This window comes from Perna viridis, chromosome 3 (genome assembly GCF_037379345.1).
Source record: "Perna viridis isolate PV_CMFRI_1.1 ecotype Kerala chromosome 3, ASM3737934v1, whole genome shotgun sequence".
Classification (NCBI taxonomy): domain Eukaryota; kingdom Metazoa; phylum Mollusca; class Bivalvia; order Mytilida; family Mytilidae; genus Perna; species Perna viridis.
This window is the reverse complement of record NC_142447.1, coordinates 32,555,034-32,572,674: the sequence shown is the minus strand read 5'-3', so window position 1 is coordinate 32,572,674 and position 17,641 is coordinate 32,555,034. Positions and strand designations below refer to the sequence as shown.

The window sequence follows — 17,641 nt, the reverse complement described above, 5'->3', positions numbered from 1 at the left end:
TACATCCGGGAGAGTCACTACACACATTCGGGATAAAATTTACTTTCCGAAAACACGATATTATTAGCGAAGAAATATTTCCTAGTACATATATAATAAAAAAGTATAGGATCATTATTTTTGTTTTGTTTTTACTTATATGTGAGTTAAAGGTAAGTTGTCAACTCTGTTTATTGACAAGTTATAATCCAAATTCGAACCAACTTAAGTATGAACAATACACTGCAGAGACGGGTCCAGGATTTTAGATTGGGAGGCGCACAGTTAAAATTTCGCCGAGCGGGGCGAGAAGAAAAATGTTTTGAGGTTAAATTTTTGAAATACTCTTCTAGAGTGAGTGGAATGTAGATATCTTTTGTGGTAAAATTAGCGAGAAATTAAAGTTTCAACGTAAAACCGCCAAAATCTTACCCTGACAACCCAAGCTTTACAAATTTTAGGGAGGGGGCGCACGCCCGCCACGCCCCGCCTGAATGCGCCACTGCACTGTAATAATTAGTATAACATCTTGTTTGAATTAGCTAAATCTGAATATGTTTTGCAAACCAAAGTAAACTTGGTGCATTATAAAACAAACGAAAAATTAAGGAAGATGTTAAGACTGATTTAACGATACTGCAAGAGAGATTCACCGTTTTTACTGTATCTATCCTTACTTCGACATTTGTTTAAAAGATGTGTATGCTCAACTGGTTTTGTTTTCTCAAGTTTTCATATGCATAGTGTGGAAGTCTATCGCGCAGGGAATCTCCATCACGAGCGAAAACAATATACCATTCTATGTTAAATGTTAAACGAAACGAAATCCCATTAAACGCAAACCAAGAATGAAAGTAGAAGTGTCAGACGATTTATATAAGTAATTATACTGAAGTGATCGTTTGAGAATCATTAGAATTTATATACTTTTTGGCCTATTTTGCATATATACCCATCTTTAATTTCACGAATCCACACGCGAATACCTACGTTTGAATCTCCACCCTTCTATCTCTCAGAGAATGTTTAAATTTGGGTGGACACATTTGACTCGTGTATTGTTTTGGGTATTGTGTATCCTCTACCTTTTCAAATGTTCTGTGTTCATTGGCTTCGCTTGTTAGAATTACAAAAGATGAATATAATAGATTTGTCTTGAAGTTAATTCATACAACAGCTAGTTGGTACCATTTTTATCACTAAACGTGTATATTTTCTTAAAGGCTTCTAACTCTAGTCTGATTTATTAATTTTCAATTAAATGATATATCGTCAATATTCAAGTAGTTTTACAATTCGATGGAACCGTCCATTTATTATTTCTAGAAACGAACAACGGATATGGTAAAACGCAACAAATGCACGAGCATGTAACTTAAATCTAAAACAGTATAAATACCTACAAGAGGTTACAGTGAGATCCCCAACAAGTATAAGCAAACGAACGCATACTTATTTGTTCTTTGTTTTGTAGTAAAAGACCGCAGATGATTTCTGTCCGCTCCAAAGGTTTACAGTTCCCGACTGTTTATTCGACCAATATTTCAAGTCAACAAAAAAATCTCAAATTGAAACATTTAATATACATACTTAATGTTTAAATGAAACGTTCGAAGTTATATCCTCTCGACAAGTAGATTGTTAAGTGCGCTGATGACGAAGACTTCCCTGTTACGATCAATGTCCGGATCAGAACGAGCTTTTTCCTATTTACAGAACTGCATAATCATACAAATATATAACATGTTATTGTAATAAATTTGTTTTTTGATTAACATATTTAGTTTTTTTTTATAGTTTCATTTCATACTTGCAATTATTTACACTAGTATTTACTGAATTATTTTGCTTGCTTCAAAGGCCTACGGTTCAATTTTTTAACTTATGAAACTGTTTATTCGGTCTATATTTTTGTCAACAACAAAAAAATGACCGAATAAAAAACTCAGATTGAAACGGTTACATAATTATGAATAAAAATGTCTAAAAGAAACAAACGAAGTTGTATGTATTTTTGTTTGATCTATAATGCATGGATGACGAAGACTTCCTTGTTACAATTAATGTCCTTGATATAACAATGAGTTTGTTTTAGTTTTTTTCTATCGTCATAATTATCAGTCTTTTTGCACTTTGGTATTTTTAATATATATAATGCTTTCCTTATTCAGCGAATATGGCTTGTCCACGACGATTTCTGGTAGTATTTCTAGGATTTCTTGGACTGTTACTATCTATTGGTTATCGAGCAGTTTTTGCTATGGTCATGGTTCATGTAATCAAACAACCGTCAAATCATACGGACTCAGAGGAAAGTATCTTTAAAAACGTAAGTAATTCCTATAAGCTTTCCGTGGTTTTATATTTAAGATGGCGGATGAACAATACGTTCAATGCAAAATTCTCGTAGAAAGAAAAAATTTTGAATTTTTTCAATCTCGGAGGTAAGAACGAGAAATAATTGTATGAGAATCGTAGTACAGAACGACATGAATAAAATGGCAAGTTTTTGAAAGGAACCGTCGAGTAATTAAAAAAATAAACGCAAAAAAACGCAAACAATCTGAGGTGATTTGGAGTATAGTGGAAATTCGTTTTGGCTTTGTCTTTGTTGTAGTTTTGATTGAGTATATAAGAACTTATACTGGTTTTGTTGTGGTGTTCAAGTAGTTATTGCTTTTAATCAGTTTGGAGCTGTTTTCACAGACTGAGTTAACCAGTGAAGAACTACTTCGAATATCTCTGTTTTAGTGTTTACCAACGAACAGCAGCTGTGATTTAGCTTTGAATTGGACGGTGCAGTCCTCATTATATTTTAATACAGCATATTTTGTCGGAGGTTTGTTCACTCAGGTACCTGGTGGGATTCTTGCAACCAGATTTTCACCAGTGAGGTAAGTATCAAGGCTTACTAGACTTACATTTACTTACTTAATATTTTACCTGGGTGTTACTTTCGTTAAGTCGTGATTATCGATTAATTCTACAGATTTGCATTAATTTTTTAATCGTCTATCTTTTTGTCGCTATCAAGTGATCACATTGAAAAATTTGAGAGGTTATATCGAAATGCGTCCATCGTAAGACCATTAAATCCATGCACGATATATTTGCTAAGCGACTTAGCTGTACGGCAATTGTGTTTGTCTTTTGCCATCGTTTGTCGTGTTATATATCATAAAATAACATTTTGGCTATAATTATCTTTGACTTTAGCTTTGTTAACCTACATCTTAGATATTTCACGACTATTTAGGATATGTGGTCTATCAATTTTGTTGTCCAGTGTACTTATGGTTGTGCTACCCGTATGTATCCAGCGTAGTCAATACATCATTGTTATGGTGATCAGACTTCTACAAGGCGTTATTGAGGTTTGTGTATCAATAAGTAACAAAATCAAGTATAGATAGATACATATTTTATTTTTAATTGCAGCTTGGCGTATATTAACATGACATCACAATCATACATAGTCATGGCACTAAACATAGTTTTCTGGGTTTTTTTACCAAGCAGTATGGATAAAAATCAGTGTTTTCTTATATTAAAAGAGGTTTAAAAATTATTTTTTTTAATATAACAAATTCATTTTTTATAATGCAACTTTGATTTCTAATATTACAAGACCCTTTTAAATATTAAAAAATCATTTTTAATATTAAAACTTTAATTGATTTTCTAATATTGAAGAACGATTTTTTTTTAATATTAGAAATTGATTTTCTTATATTAGACAATGAATTTGTTGTATTCAGTTATGATTTTTTAATACTAGTAAATCGTTTTGTTAAATTAAAAAATGTGACCGATTTCGCAATACTACAAAGTGATTTTTTAATATTACAAATTCATTTGGTAATTTTACAAAATGTATTTTATGATATTACTAAATCAGTATTTAGTATATTAGACTGGTTCCCGATCGCAATATTCAGTATGTTACACATATACAAACATAACTCGTGAGAATGTGTTGCTAGTAACTAATACCTGGAACGTAGTCCCGGGAACCAGGATATCAGTATAGTCACTTGGAAGTTCAAATTAACGAATGAATGAATGAACTTTATTCTCATAAACTACATATTACATAGTTAAAGAGAAACATATCTACAATAATGTATAACAATTATATGCATGTGTGAAAAACACAATACGTAATAAATTTAGAAGATTAACCCGGAGGACTGACTTTCATATTTATCAACTTTACAAATCTGCTTAATTTTTCTAAAACTATAATACTTGTTGTGTTGAACAGATTATCAAACTTGAAAATATTAGGATTTTTCCAAAAACACTCAGGAAGTAATTTTTTTCTAACTAAAGAAAAATATTTGCAAGATAGAATGTAATGGAATTCGTCACCGATGTCACTCGAATCGCAAAGTTGACAGGGTCTCTCGTTCCTAGGAACGCTTTACCACCATCCTGTCTCGATTGGCAAACGGTGACTACCGCATCTAAATTTACATAGAGTAAATAACAAATTGTCTGGTAATAGTTAAAGATATTTTTCAAATTGAACATTTTTGTATATTCTATAACAAAGACATTTTGGTTATTTGTTTATCTGAGATAAACACAATTGAGCAAACTGATCTTTAAGAATCTGTTCAATATATTTTGAAGCACCTTTGTCAGCATATTGCATATTCCATAAAACAGACACGCCACAGTTGTCTAAAATGTTTCTGATAAATTATAGCCACTTGTTATCAATACCATAGTTATTATAGTTAATAAACAGTAACTTGTACAACAGACTGGAAATTTTGCTGTCTTTCCCTGTTATAAAGCTACCCCAAAAATTTACCAATCTAGCCTTTGTTGTTACCTCTAAAGGATATCGTCCCAGCTCGGCATATACAATACAGTGTGGAGTAGACAGTTTTAAATGTAAAATATTTTTTTACCAAATTTTAAATGTAAACGCTCTAAAATGTCCATGTTTTCAAACGCCCAAATCTCAGAGCCATATAGTAATATAGGAACAACGCATTTATCAAAAATGTCTACTTGACAATCTATAGATAGCTTGTTTCGTCTATATTTTCTCAATCCACCATACATCGCTTTCAAACCTTTTTCGTATAGATATTTTCGGGTTGTTAAAAAGGACTCACTTTTAGCGAAATATAAACCAAGATATTTGTAATCTTATACCATCTCAACTTCTTTACTATTTAGAGTAAAATGGAGGTTATTTGCTATTGGACCTCGTGAACATATAAGTATTTTTGTTTTGTCGACATTGACAAGTAAATGCCACTGTTCACAGTAGTGTTGAAACTCATTTAACGTGTTTTGTAACTCTGTACTGTTATCCGCAAGTAATACCGTGTCATCAGCATATAAAAACAAATATATTTTTAAATACATATTATGTACAGATTCTAAATCCGTTGTGATAGAATCAACACCTATTTCACATGGAAAATAGTCTGTTTTGTTTGAATTGAAAATGATTCTGGATTTAATGTTATTATACATATTTTGTATAATTTTAAAGAATTTTCCATTGATTTATTAACTAATAGTTTACTCATTAGTCTCTGAACAGAGTCAAACGCTCTTTGAAAATCGATGAATGCACTATGTAATTTCCTTCGATTGACCTTTAATAATTCAAATAAGCAAACAAAGAAAATATATGATCAGATGTACTGTATCCAATTCTGAATCCTGTTTGATTTTCGAGTAATATAGAACTATTTTCTAAATAGTTACCCAGCCTGTGGTTCAATATCGAAGTAAAGATTTTTCCAAGATTTGATAAAAGTGTACTAGGTCTATAATTCTTAGGTTCAGTCTTTTGTTTTTTAAAAAGTGGAATAATGTTACCATTTAGCCATGCTTCTGGCATTATTCCTGTATCAAGTATAATATTAAATACATTCACATATACATCAGACCTAACATCATCAGTAGCACATAAATATTCATTTATTACAAAATCATCAACTGTACATTTAAATCGGTTGAACGTATATCAAAGGCATGTCGGAAAGAGCGTAATTTTTGCACAGAATAAACTTAATGATAAATCTGTAAATCCGAAAGTCATGGTTAAACTCTACAATTCCGTCGTGTTACCGTCTATATTATACGTTATGAAACATGGACTAGCATTAAATCTTCAGAAATATGTAATCTGAACCGTTTCCAACATTTCATAACGAAGCAAATTCTGTATTTGAAACCGAGGACACGATCTGATATGTGTGAGAGTCTTTTAGGACTACGTCCGATCATTGTTTCCATAGAAAAAAAGAAACTACTGTTTCTCCAAAAGCTGGTATCATTAAGTGACATTCATTTAACTAAACAAATATTCCTTATTCGACCATTTCTTATTTAGCTGACTCCGATCGCACCCGTCTTGGTTTTGTGCCGGATATATGTGATATATTATTCGATTACGAACTTCATGGTTAAAGGACTACTTACTTACTGGTATACTCCCAGCCAAAACTGAATGGAAAAAAAATTGTGAACAATGCGATCTCCACTGTACAAAATGACAAATGGAACTACTGAACAATTGCCGATAATGACTTTCGAAGATTTAAACGCGTAATAGACGGTTGAATTAGCCCCGTTCTGGAATTTAGCCAAAACAAAGTATGATATTAGAAACTATTATTTTATGATTAAACTTCTTACAGACCCACCAAATATTACAGCAGGCTTATGTGTATTATGTAACCGTATGTTCAATGACATATATGTTCATGTGATATGCAAATGTCCAGCTACGCTTCCAATTCAAGATATATTTTGGAGCCTACTAATTAAAAATTTTCCGCTATTTGTATTTACCGAATTAGTTGAATATGACGAAGATCAGCTGTTCGTAATACTACTTGGAAAAAATGTAGTATTTGATTACGTTGACCCTTGTGACTTAATGAGACTTTGCCACTTACATATCGTTCAATGCCTAGGTCACTACAATAAACTCTTGAGGGACGGAATGTAAATACGCTAATGCGGGAATAACTTAAAGTATAAGACTAGTAGAATAAAATCACTGATGTCTTCTTTTGTGTATTGATCTTGCTAAAGTATTTATATGTATCAATTACTTCTACTTATATTTTCTGTTTGTCTGCATGATATGTATAAATAATTGTTTGTCATTATATCTCTTGTAAGAGGAAATAAAGTTATGAATGAATGGATGAATATTACAAAATTAATTTTTAATATTACAAAATTAATTTTTAATATCACAAAATTAATTCCTAATAATCAAAAAATCTTTTGTAATTTTAAAAATTCATTTTCTAATATTACAAAATATTGATTTTTGTCCACTTTGCCTTTATAGGCTTATGATGCATAATTGCTACAGTTATAGCATATAAATTTGATATCTTTTCTAACATTCAATTATATATAATTGCATGCAAAAGTAATTTTGTTATGACATAGTTCAATTTTGTAAACACAAAATTTAATTTTGTCATAATATTTCTCAGATTTGTATGCAGATTAGTTCACAGAATCCAAACTAAACTGACTGCGTACAAAATTGACTTTTGTTACCCAATATTGAAATTAGGTAACAAAAGTAGTCTGTGATACAAAAATGAATTTTGTCATGACAAAAGTAACTTTTGTCCACTGACAGATTACTTTGTATGACAAATTTAAATTTGTAGTATGTTATAAATTTTATTAATCTTAACTCATTTTTGTTGAACAAACTCACTTTTGTATGTACAAAATTGAATTTTGAGTACAAAGCCACAAGAGTCCCATTCGGCGCCCCGTATTACATGCATTTTAACAATTGTAGATATTCAAATTATTTGACATTTTTACAGGGCCCTTCAGTTCCATCTGTGAATGGAGTAATATCGGCATGGGCCCCGAAGTCGGAAAAATCCAGAATGATAACAATTGCATATGCTGGTATGAACTTTTTACAAGTTACAATGTATATTCATACCTATCAAATTTCTTAGATTAGGGCATTCAAAATTACAAAGAAAGCTTTTATCAACTCAGTTTTAAAACAATATCCATCAACAAAATATAGCAAGGCCTTGTTTTGTTATCTGAAACTTTTCAAAATATCCATGGAACTACCCAATGATTATATTTTTTCATATTGTATAATAACGTGATATACAACCGTTTTAATTTCTGTTTAATTAAAACATGAATATAATGAGTAAAAAAAACACGAAACTTTATGATAATACAAAGTACCTTATAAATGCATTGAAAAGAATATATAGCTTGTCGCAGTTCCGATATTACTTCAGCAAACTTAATGCTGAAATTTGCCTCTAGAGGGCAATTCAACAGAAATTTAAAGATATGTACGTAACAAACTTTTTTAAGGAGCATATTTGAGTCCTGCAGTTGCTATGGTTGTGTCTGGTGTTTTGGCCTGTAAAGTTTGTTGGCATGCATCGCTTTATCTCTATGGTATGTATAATTACTGAATAACTTAAACTAGAATTAATCTGTATCCCTCTACAGACTTTACGTCGCATCCACTGACAATTTTATGAAACTGTTGGCTCAATTACTCTATTCTGCTGAATATGGAGAAAGAAATGCCAAACTATTAGTCATGTTGCTTATAGCATTTCACAAATACATTTGTAATTATATTTTTTTCGCATTTTTTCTCTATTCTGAACCCAACCTTAGCAATGCTGATTTAATTTCAGGAGGATTAGGTATTATTTGGTCTATAACATTTATGCTGGTTGTGGTTGACTCTCCAGCAGACCATCAAAATCTGTCAAACAAAGAAAGGGCACTTTACGACAAGGAAGCTCAAAATGCCAAGAAATCATCGGCGTCAACTGTAAGTAATATGTCTTAACCACAGTAGAAAAAAACTGAACTTATGAATGTTGTTCTTTAAAATGAATCAATGTGTACATGCACGAGATAAGTCAACTGAGCGCCAACTTCTTCTTAAAAGCGTTGGTTGTAAGTTAAAGTTGTCATGATATTTCAGGCAAAAGCCATTCCATGGAGGTATATATTTACATCACTGCCTGTTACAGCCATCTTTTGGGGGAGTTTCTGTAGAAATTGGATTTTCTCAATGTTGCTTATGGAAATACCTCAGTACCTAGATGACTCATTCGGTCTTGGCATAATGCAGGTAAACATTGTGGAAAAATAACATATTTATTTGCTGATAATCTGTTTCTGGCTTTATGGCAATACCAGATAAAACGAGACGATTTCTATTTTTCATTTACAGATAAAAAAAATCAGAATGCTGTTTTAAATATGCTAACATGATATCGGTATCCCATATTTTTTAAATGCTACTCCAAGAAAAAGCTGAAGCTTGTATGTTAAAAATACCATTAGTATACTGTAATTGTCTACTTTACCAATTTTGACAATAAAAATCCGTATTTTTTGTTTATATAAACAGATTGGTTTTTTGTCATCATTATCAGAAGTGTGCATGACCATTGTAACAGTGACGGGAGGTGTCTTAATAGACAAACTTATCAAATCAAAGCTGATTAGCACAACAGTTGGACGAAAACTAGCAGAATGTTCAGGTATGTAAATTTGAACTAGTAGAATGTTCGAGTATTTTGGGCGTAAACTAGCAGTACATTTAGGTGCGCGTGAGGAAGTAGAGTGTTTGCTTATTTGGACGTAATCTACCAGAAAGTTCAGGTATGTTTGAAGTAAAAGAATGTTCGGGAAAATTGGGTGTCAACTAGCAGAATTTTTAGGAATGTTTGAACTAGTAGAATGTTTGGGTATTTTGGGCGTAAACCAACTAAAATAATGTTAAGTTCTGCTCTGCATTAAAACCAGGCAAAAGCTTATAATAAGTGATTCATGCATTTCTTAATCCCAATTATTTTTTGATTGGAAAATTTTCAGTATGCCTAAAAAATAAAAGTGCAAATGAAAGTTGCCCACTGGAGATATTAAAAGTATAATCATGCAAAATGTTATTCATGGCTGGAAAGCCTACATATTTTTATTTTTGATATTTTGTTCGAGTATTTTGAAAGTAACATGAAACTTTTCATATAACCCTTGTTCCTGTGAGATAAAAAAATGTATAGAATGTACTGTAAAATTTAAAATTAAGGGAGATAACTCAGTAAATGTTCGCGTATTTATTCATGTTTTACCCACTGTAAATGCTCGAGTGTGTATATATGTTCTAGACGTAAAAGTTCAGATTTATGATAATATTGCTTCTCAAGTTCATTCCTAACTGCGTGATTTTATAAGTGATTTCTATTGTATTTTCCTTCTTTTTAATAACTGCATATATTGAATTCTAATATTCATTGAAAATTGCGTATACATGTACCTCTGTGGTGGAGGAATTAAAAAATAGATATGCAAATGACACAAAAAAATAAAAAAAACTATTGGATTTTCATTGTGAATTATCTCCAAAGAGCTGACAGATTTGAATGCATAATTACTATACATTTTATTATATAGACCTATAAAGCAACTTAATAACAAAAATAAAAACATGTAGCCTTTTTGAACGTGTATCACATATTAAATAATTTGTATGATTCTTACAAAGACTGCTACTTAATACATTAGTGTTAGTTTCAGTAAGAATCGGGCAGTGGGTGAAACATAGTATAGAAAATCCCACCATTTTGAAACTTCAATTTGACTATCTGCACCAGAAACAAGGAAAAACAGCTAGATTTTCCATATCATTTTGGCAAATTGAGTTATAATTTCATAGAAATGCACTGAAAAGAAACACATTTAAGGCAGATTACTCTGTCAAAAATTTCATTTTCCTAACATTCTATTGATAATTTTCTGGACAAATCCAGTGCTGCTGAGATCAAATGAAGGTCTTTTCAAATAGAGAAAGCATCCTTGATGGAAATACTATTGTCAGATCAGTGGGATTTGACATGCATGATTCTGATTTTTCCCATTTTGCCTTGTTCTTACAAAAACTTACATTTAAAATTTTGTTACATTCTACGACAGAAAAGTTTAACGTATGTAAAAAGTATATACTTGAACAGTTCCTTTGATTATCATGATATATGATTGATCACCCCATGCCTGATTTTTAGAAAGAACCATAATTTTATAACGTATGCTGGGGAAAGCTAAATGTGCTGAAAGCTAATATACAAAAATGTAATTGTAGTCTTTATATTGTTTTTTTGACATGTAAGAATAATGAAGACCACATTGTTTAGGTTCACACATATATACATATACTGACATGCAAGTTTTCAATTAGTTCTGAAATATGCGAATGAGCAAAAAGCATATTATAATAATTCTTTTGTGAAGTAATTTTAAGTTTGCGTTTGGCTATAACATATGAGCTCAATAAGTCTTTATACCTAGTTCAAATATGAGTAGTTGTATGATCTATTTTCACGTTAATTCTACTTGCAGGTTTTGGTATCGAGGCTGTATGTTTCATAGCTCTAGGATTCATAACAAATATCAATGTTGTAATGATTGTTATGTGTGTCGGTGTTGCATTCAGTGGCCTTGCTATTTCAGGTATAGTTTTGGACAAGTCTCTTTAACCAGTAGGTAGACCTGCAATTTCACTTTAAAAAAACAACTGCGACTACAACAAACGATGTCTAATATTTAAGCATACTAATGGGTTCTGTTTGTGAAATGGCATCTCTTTCACAAAGGGTGTCGACCAGTTAGGCAATTTATGCCTTTTTGGATGGGAGATTTCTCGTGTTCGTGAGTTCGATAAAACCGAAGGGTAGTTACTCGTATTCATGAATTCGATAAAAACGAAATTAACATCTATTACGGTGCTTTCTAATTAAAATTAGACCCATCAATTGTTTCATTCAGTCACTGCATATAGGCTAGATTGTCCATAATATTCTGTCCGCTTGTGTTCAATGGCTTGTTGAATGTCTAAAATTACATGGGCCATATTCCATAAGGTCTGTAAAAATTCTGTTTACATGTAAACCTGTAGAAAATTACAGGGATATTTGGGAAATGTAAAAAAATGCACTCAGAATTTATGAAAATACATTTTCGACATTACTGTACTTCTTAAAATCGAACTGTTTTGTTTAATTTTACCCTAATTCCAAGTAAGTCCATCTTCGCAAGTTTCGATAGGCGGACTCCTCTAACTTAAATATCATCCAATAAAAAGAAACAATTAACTTGACCATAAATCTCTGCTTTTAATTTATCCAATTTTATATTTCGCCTGAACAAGAAGTCATACGTTGTAATTAAGTAGTGTATGGACTTTTAAGGTATTCCCTTTATTGCCATTACATTATTATACATTATTAGTAATTGAAACTTTATAAAGAAGCTAATCAGTTAAAGACCATTTATGGCAGTGATATTTATATCTCTCTCTTGTCGGTCAAGCAGTACTTTTAATACTTCTCTCCAATTAACCGACGTTTTAACTGTGCTGACCAGTAGTATCATTCACCAGACCCAAAATGTAGGTTATGTCGGTTATGATAGAGGTATCTCTACCATTGCTTTTCTTACAAAAACTGTTTTTAAGCCAACTGATACTACCGATTCAGTTTCTTGTGTCACTGGTATCTGTATGAGTTTAAGATTGTACCTTGTTTTGGACACCTAGCCTTATATTGTTGCTTCGGCTGTTAACCCCATGACTTTGCCTAGACTCCGTCGCCCCTGCCTCGATATTTGCTTATTCAGGTTTTTCGTATCAGAATTTCCAAGTTTCAGTCCCTTTGGTGTAAATTTGGGACCTGTCAATACTGTACCTATTGGTGCTCAGACATTACTTTCAGTACGCGAGGCCCTGCTACTATAAGTTTTCGATTTGCCATTCAATAAGAGCAAGATAGTCCATCTTCTGTTGGACTGGAGGTTTGTCAGTTTCTTATTCAGAGAAGAAAGTCTTCATAGGTGAAGGTAATAAGTGTTCGAAAATTCCATGTACTAAGACTGGTAGGTTTAAAAATGGAAGTAGAGCCAATCAAGATCTAGGGCGTTGACCCATCGTCCGTTACTGTCAGAACCTGAACCGAATTTTTACTTGCGCAAATTTTCTTTATCGAATTACAATAGGAGATATTAATCTTCAGATTGGTGGGTTCCGTCAGCAATTCGAGGATGTTGACTCCCAACTTTAGTGAACAACTTCCTCTTCCTCCCAGTTCCAATCCCGTTTCCTATACTCTACATAAGCAGAAATGCGTATTTATGTCAATACAACAAGATATCCTATTTATAAAGAGGTCGTGGAGAAAGTCATATATGGATCTTCGAATCATGTTCTAATTTGTCCATTCCGCAGATTCTTCCGGTTTGTTAGAGAAAAAAAAGAGGTTGCCATTTCATAGCTATTTTATTATTCTTCTTTGCCTTTCTGCTGCACCACTAGTTTTTACCGACATTACCGCTATGCAGACATCCATTATGTTTAAATTTACTAAAAATTGTTGGTGGTAATGTAGCAGTTGAAAGTGAAGTACAATGCTTTTATTTTATAAAATAAATATTAACGATCATGTATTAAAGATCCCTGTCAGTCTACCTTTTATCCTCTGATTTGTTTCCATAGGTTCTTGCTTTTTTTTTTTTTTGCTTTACATATGGAAATCGAAAGCGCAAAGTCTTGTGCTGTTTGTCCTGGCTCTTATTAACCTTGTGCCTGCAATTCTATAAATTGTTTCACTGCTTTCTGGAAGACTTTGGAAGCTAAATAAACGTTGTATAACTTTTGACAGACCTGCTCGATCTGTTTGTGAAAGTACGTAGCAGTTGTGTGGATGTTAATGAAAAAGTAACAAAAATGAACTGAGATACAACTACTTAGCGGTTCGGTTAATGCTCCTTAACAGGAGCTGTAATATCGTTTAGTCTGCGGTCATTTTTCTCCTCGACAGTGTGACTTTGGTGATCTATTAATAGGGTTCATTCGAATGAAATGTCTAGACCTGAATAGACAGAAAACGGGGAAAGTGCAAAGTGGGGAAACTGAAAGATCAGACAGTAAAAGAGAATTAGATTCTCGGTTTTAGAAATATGAAAATAGAAAACAATACAAACAAAACATTGTTAAAATGTGTATTGCTGAAAACTGCAAAGAAACATAAGAATGTAATAGTTAACACCCATCAATACATGTTTTCACAGATAGGTATAAACGAAACATTATTGGAATAAAGTGGTCATAATAAATGAGTTACAAAGGGTTGTGATAGAAAACAAGACTTTCTTTCGGATCAGATCAGCTATTAAGTCAGTCTCATAAGAGTGTAGGGATAGGTCAGCAAGTAGATGAGCACAATTTGTTCCCATTGGAATACCGACTGTTTGTTGAAAAACGCATCCACCACACTGGACAAATATGTTGTCGATGAAAAATTCCAGCATTTTGAAAACATCATCTTCTGTATGATTTGGAATTATTTTTTTACAAAGTATGAGGAATGCAGGTATACAGTTTTGAAGAATTATAGGTTTTTAATGCTATTATAAAGTCGCTAATAGTGATAGCGACTTCTTGTACTTGTAATTTCTGTATTTAATATTCGCATATGATTTGCATTAATTGTGTAGTTATATGGCAAATAATCCAGCAGATCTTTGCCGTGTTCACCCACCACAGCGTTACAGTTCTAGATTCATACGAGATAAAAATGTACCTTTTTTTTTTTTTTTTTTTTTTGCTTGTTTGAGAAGGGGAAGTTTACAATAAAAGATAAAATGGTTGATTAGCATTGAGTTGATGTAATATTACCCAGTTTCCGATTCAAACACAAGCGTTCGTTACAACTGATAATATAAAGGTCATATATATATATATATTATCAGTACACCGTTATCTATATATAGCCATTCGGGTCATAACGGTTGCGAAAGAGTACGCAATAACATCACGGAAACCAAGATTTTTTCAGAAGTCGATTTTAGAGCATATGTATTTGTATCATTTCGGATGTTTAAAGTATGCCAAAATCAGTGACCGTGAATATTTGATAATTAGCGACTTTGAAGACTTCAGTCTTTGATATTGCGATAATAATCTTGAATTGAGGGTCTCCAAAAGATCTTTCGAATTTTTAGGATCCATATTGAATAAATACCACTACGGGAATAACAAATGATGTGGTAAGACTGGAGACCCTCTTTGACAGATGTGAGTATAGAAGATAAAGGTTTTTAAAGAGGTTTGGTGGAGAACTCGTTTTATCCTTATACATGGGCAATTCCAAGTTTTGAAAATTTTGAGTTTTCAACACGTTAGGTCTTGGGAGTTACCCCTTTTCACGTCATGACGTAATTAAGTATGGGTCTGTAGGAAAATCAAAGTGTGGTTCGTTGTAACTCAATATAATCAATGAAACTGTTCAAACACATTTGTAACGTCCTAAAAACAACTCTTCTTGCCTTCATTTCCTTAGATCTGGTATATATCGTGAAATAATGTTCTATTGATTATAGTGTAACATTCTGGTGGGAAATTCCCCGTTCTTTTCTATGGCAGAACGTAACCAACTTGAATTGTTAAAATCTCCAGTGACCAATTGTCTTTTGTGCTCTTATTGTCGACGAATTCAGTTTCTATGTGGACTACTGAAGGATATCCAATCGAAAGATATTTGGGATTAAAATATGCACGAATCACTAATCATAAGCTACTGCCTGGTTATAAGGCTGAGTTGTACTTAAATACACAATTTCATCATCAATTTTCGTTTCTTTAACAAAATCGTTTTATTAAGTTATGAGTAAAAGAACTAGTTAATGTAAAAATGTAAAAGTCATTATAATTTTTGAAAATATGAATATTTTAAAAGTTCTTTATCTTACACGTTATTACCCATGTCACATTTTACTGAGTAACATGGGACTTAATGATTATTGCTAGTGCACACTTCATTATACTAGCAGTAAGCTCATAATCAAATAGAAATACTCAAGCAGCAAAGTATGAGATATGATTTTGTATGCCTTTGTTTCAGGTTATCAGGTGAATCCTTTAGACTTATCTCCAACGTATGCCAGTGTGCTGACTGGGCTATCTCGGACTGGTGTTATAGGGGCCATTCTTGGTACATTGTCAACAGCAGTCCTTAGGAGTAGAACTGGTGTAGGTGGACTGTCATCTTATCTAAACTAGTAACATGTATTTGATAAGTATGAATATGTACAAGTATATGGATCCAAGCTTCTATGGACAATGTTTGCTGATATTTTATATACATGTAATATGTATTTTTTTCAGTTATCTTAATGTCAGTATCAATGAGTTTACCACGGGCGTCTCTGTTTATCTTCTGCTGATGCTTTACTGATTCTTTTAGCTGAACAATATGTTTTACTTCATTGACATTTGAGAGTCCAAATGTTGGATCGACCCATGTTTAAAAATAAAGGGTTGCAAGGTGTCTCGAATAATAAGAAAGATTTTCGCAGTCAGCCTTGTATCGAATCTGATTGAATGCACTTAATGGCTGGGTGATATAATATATACAGGTATTTCATACTGTATGCTTTTTTTACAAGACGATTACATGCGACATGCGCAATTATTGTATTATTTTATTGGTAATTTGAACTCCACTTTCAGGAGTCGCACAAACAGACGTGGCACGAAGTATTTTGGATAGCTGGTGGAATACATTTGGCAGGAGTTGTATACTATGGCATATTTGCCTCTGGTGAAAGACAACCGTGGGCGGATGGACCGCCCAAAGAAACTGTCGCTGAAAAATTGATTAGTCCTGCATCAAACCCAGATTTTGCCTCTCTTTCTGGAGACCCACAGCAAGAACGTTTTTTGAGTAAATCAGTAACCTACGGTGCTATTTGTAAAGACGAAGATGATGGTGATACGCCTGACTGGTTTTTGCAGTCTATGTAACATATTGCATCATCATATCACATTCTCTTACAAACGTTGAATAAAAAGAATCAGAATCCACGATTTGCTTTAATCTAAAGAGAATTCAACGATACAAATCCCACACTCTTGAACCAGCTACTATTATGAAATGATACCCAATACTGACTTCGTCTCTTGGGCTATCATCTGCATGGAATAGAAGAGACATCTTAGAATATGAGAAACTTCTGGAAATTGGTGGTTGCTTATTTTGTTTAATAATGTATCTTTCTTTATCATCATTTTCGCCTTTCAAGGTCAATAACTCTAACAATGAGTCGTCCAAAAACTTTGATTCCTTGCAGACTTTTGTAGGTCTTATCATAAGGATAATTTCGTCAACAGCTGCCATGTTTTCGACGGATCAAAAATCCCCACACCAGTCTGATGCAGAATATCCTGAGGAACATTCATATAATTTTGTTTCAAATTGGTCAAGTAATCACTCAAATTCAGTTAAAGTGCGCCAAAGCCAATTTTCGTAGTCACAAGCTATTTTCAAAGACAAAAAGCTATTTCCTGATATAGTTTTGGGCTCAATTTACTATCAGGGTTATGCCAGATTGTAAAAACATAGTTTTCGGGTCAATGATCGGGTTCACTTAACAAAAACGATAAATATCTAAGTCTCAATCGACAAAAACAATATGTCACAAATTAGGGTTCCCATAAAAAAATACATAGAAAAATATAAAATACTCCAAATGAAGAACGCCCAATAGGTTTCCTCGGGGAAAAATGGCTAGAAAACACAATTTTAAAAGACATTTTTACATC

The 17,641-nt window shown here is 32.5% G+C and overlaps 1 protein-coding gene across 3 annotated transcripts; it reads left to right on the top strand.

Annotated features, from left to right (window-relative positions):
* LOC148621910 (vesicular glutamate transporter 2.2-like) lies at positions 1-16,904 on the top strand. Of its 3 annotated transcripts, none has more exons than XR_015921274.1 (12): positions 1-152; positions 2,151-2,308; positions 2,731-2,873; positions 3,236-3,353; positions 7,815-7,902; positions 8,338-8,424; positions 8,673-8,812; positions 8,969-9,118; positions 9,401-9,533; positions 11,389-11,499; positions 15,942-16,184; positions 16,550-16,686. XR_015921274.1 is itself a non-coding variant. In XM_088576764.1 (12 exons), exons 2-12 carry the CDS (start codon positions 2,156-2,158, stop codon positions 16,841-16,843), a joined length of 1,545 nt encoding a protein of 514 aa, XP_088432890.1. In that variant the 5' UTR covers positions 2-152; positions 2,151-2,155; the 3' UTR covers positions 16,844-16,904. The 3 variants fall into 3 exon arrangements, 2 of the variants coding, with proteins under 2 accessions (XP_088432891.1, XP_088432890.1); XM_088576764.1 differs by having other exon boundaries at positions 2-152; positions 15,942-16,069; positions 16,550-16,904; XM_088576765.1 differs by lacking the exon at positions 11,389-11,499 and having other exon boundaries at positions 15,942-16,069; positions 16,550-16,904.
* The last annotated feature ends 737 nt before the right edge of the window (positions 16,905-17,641 follow it).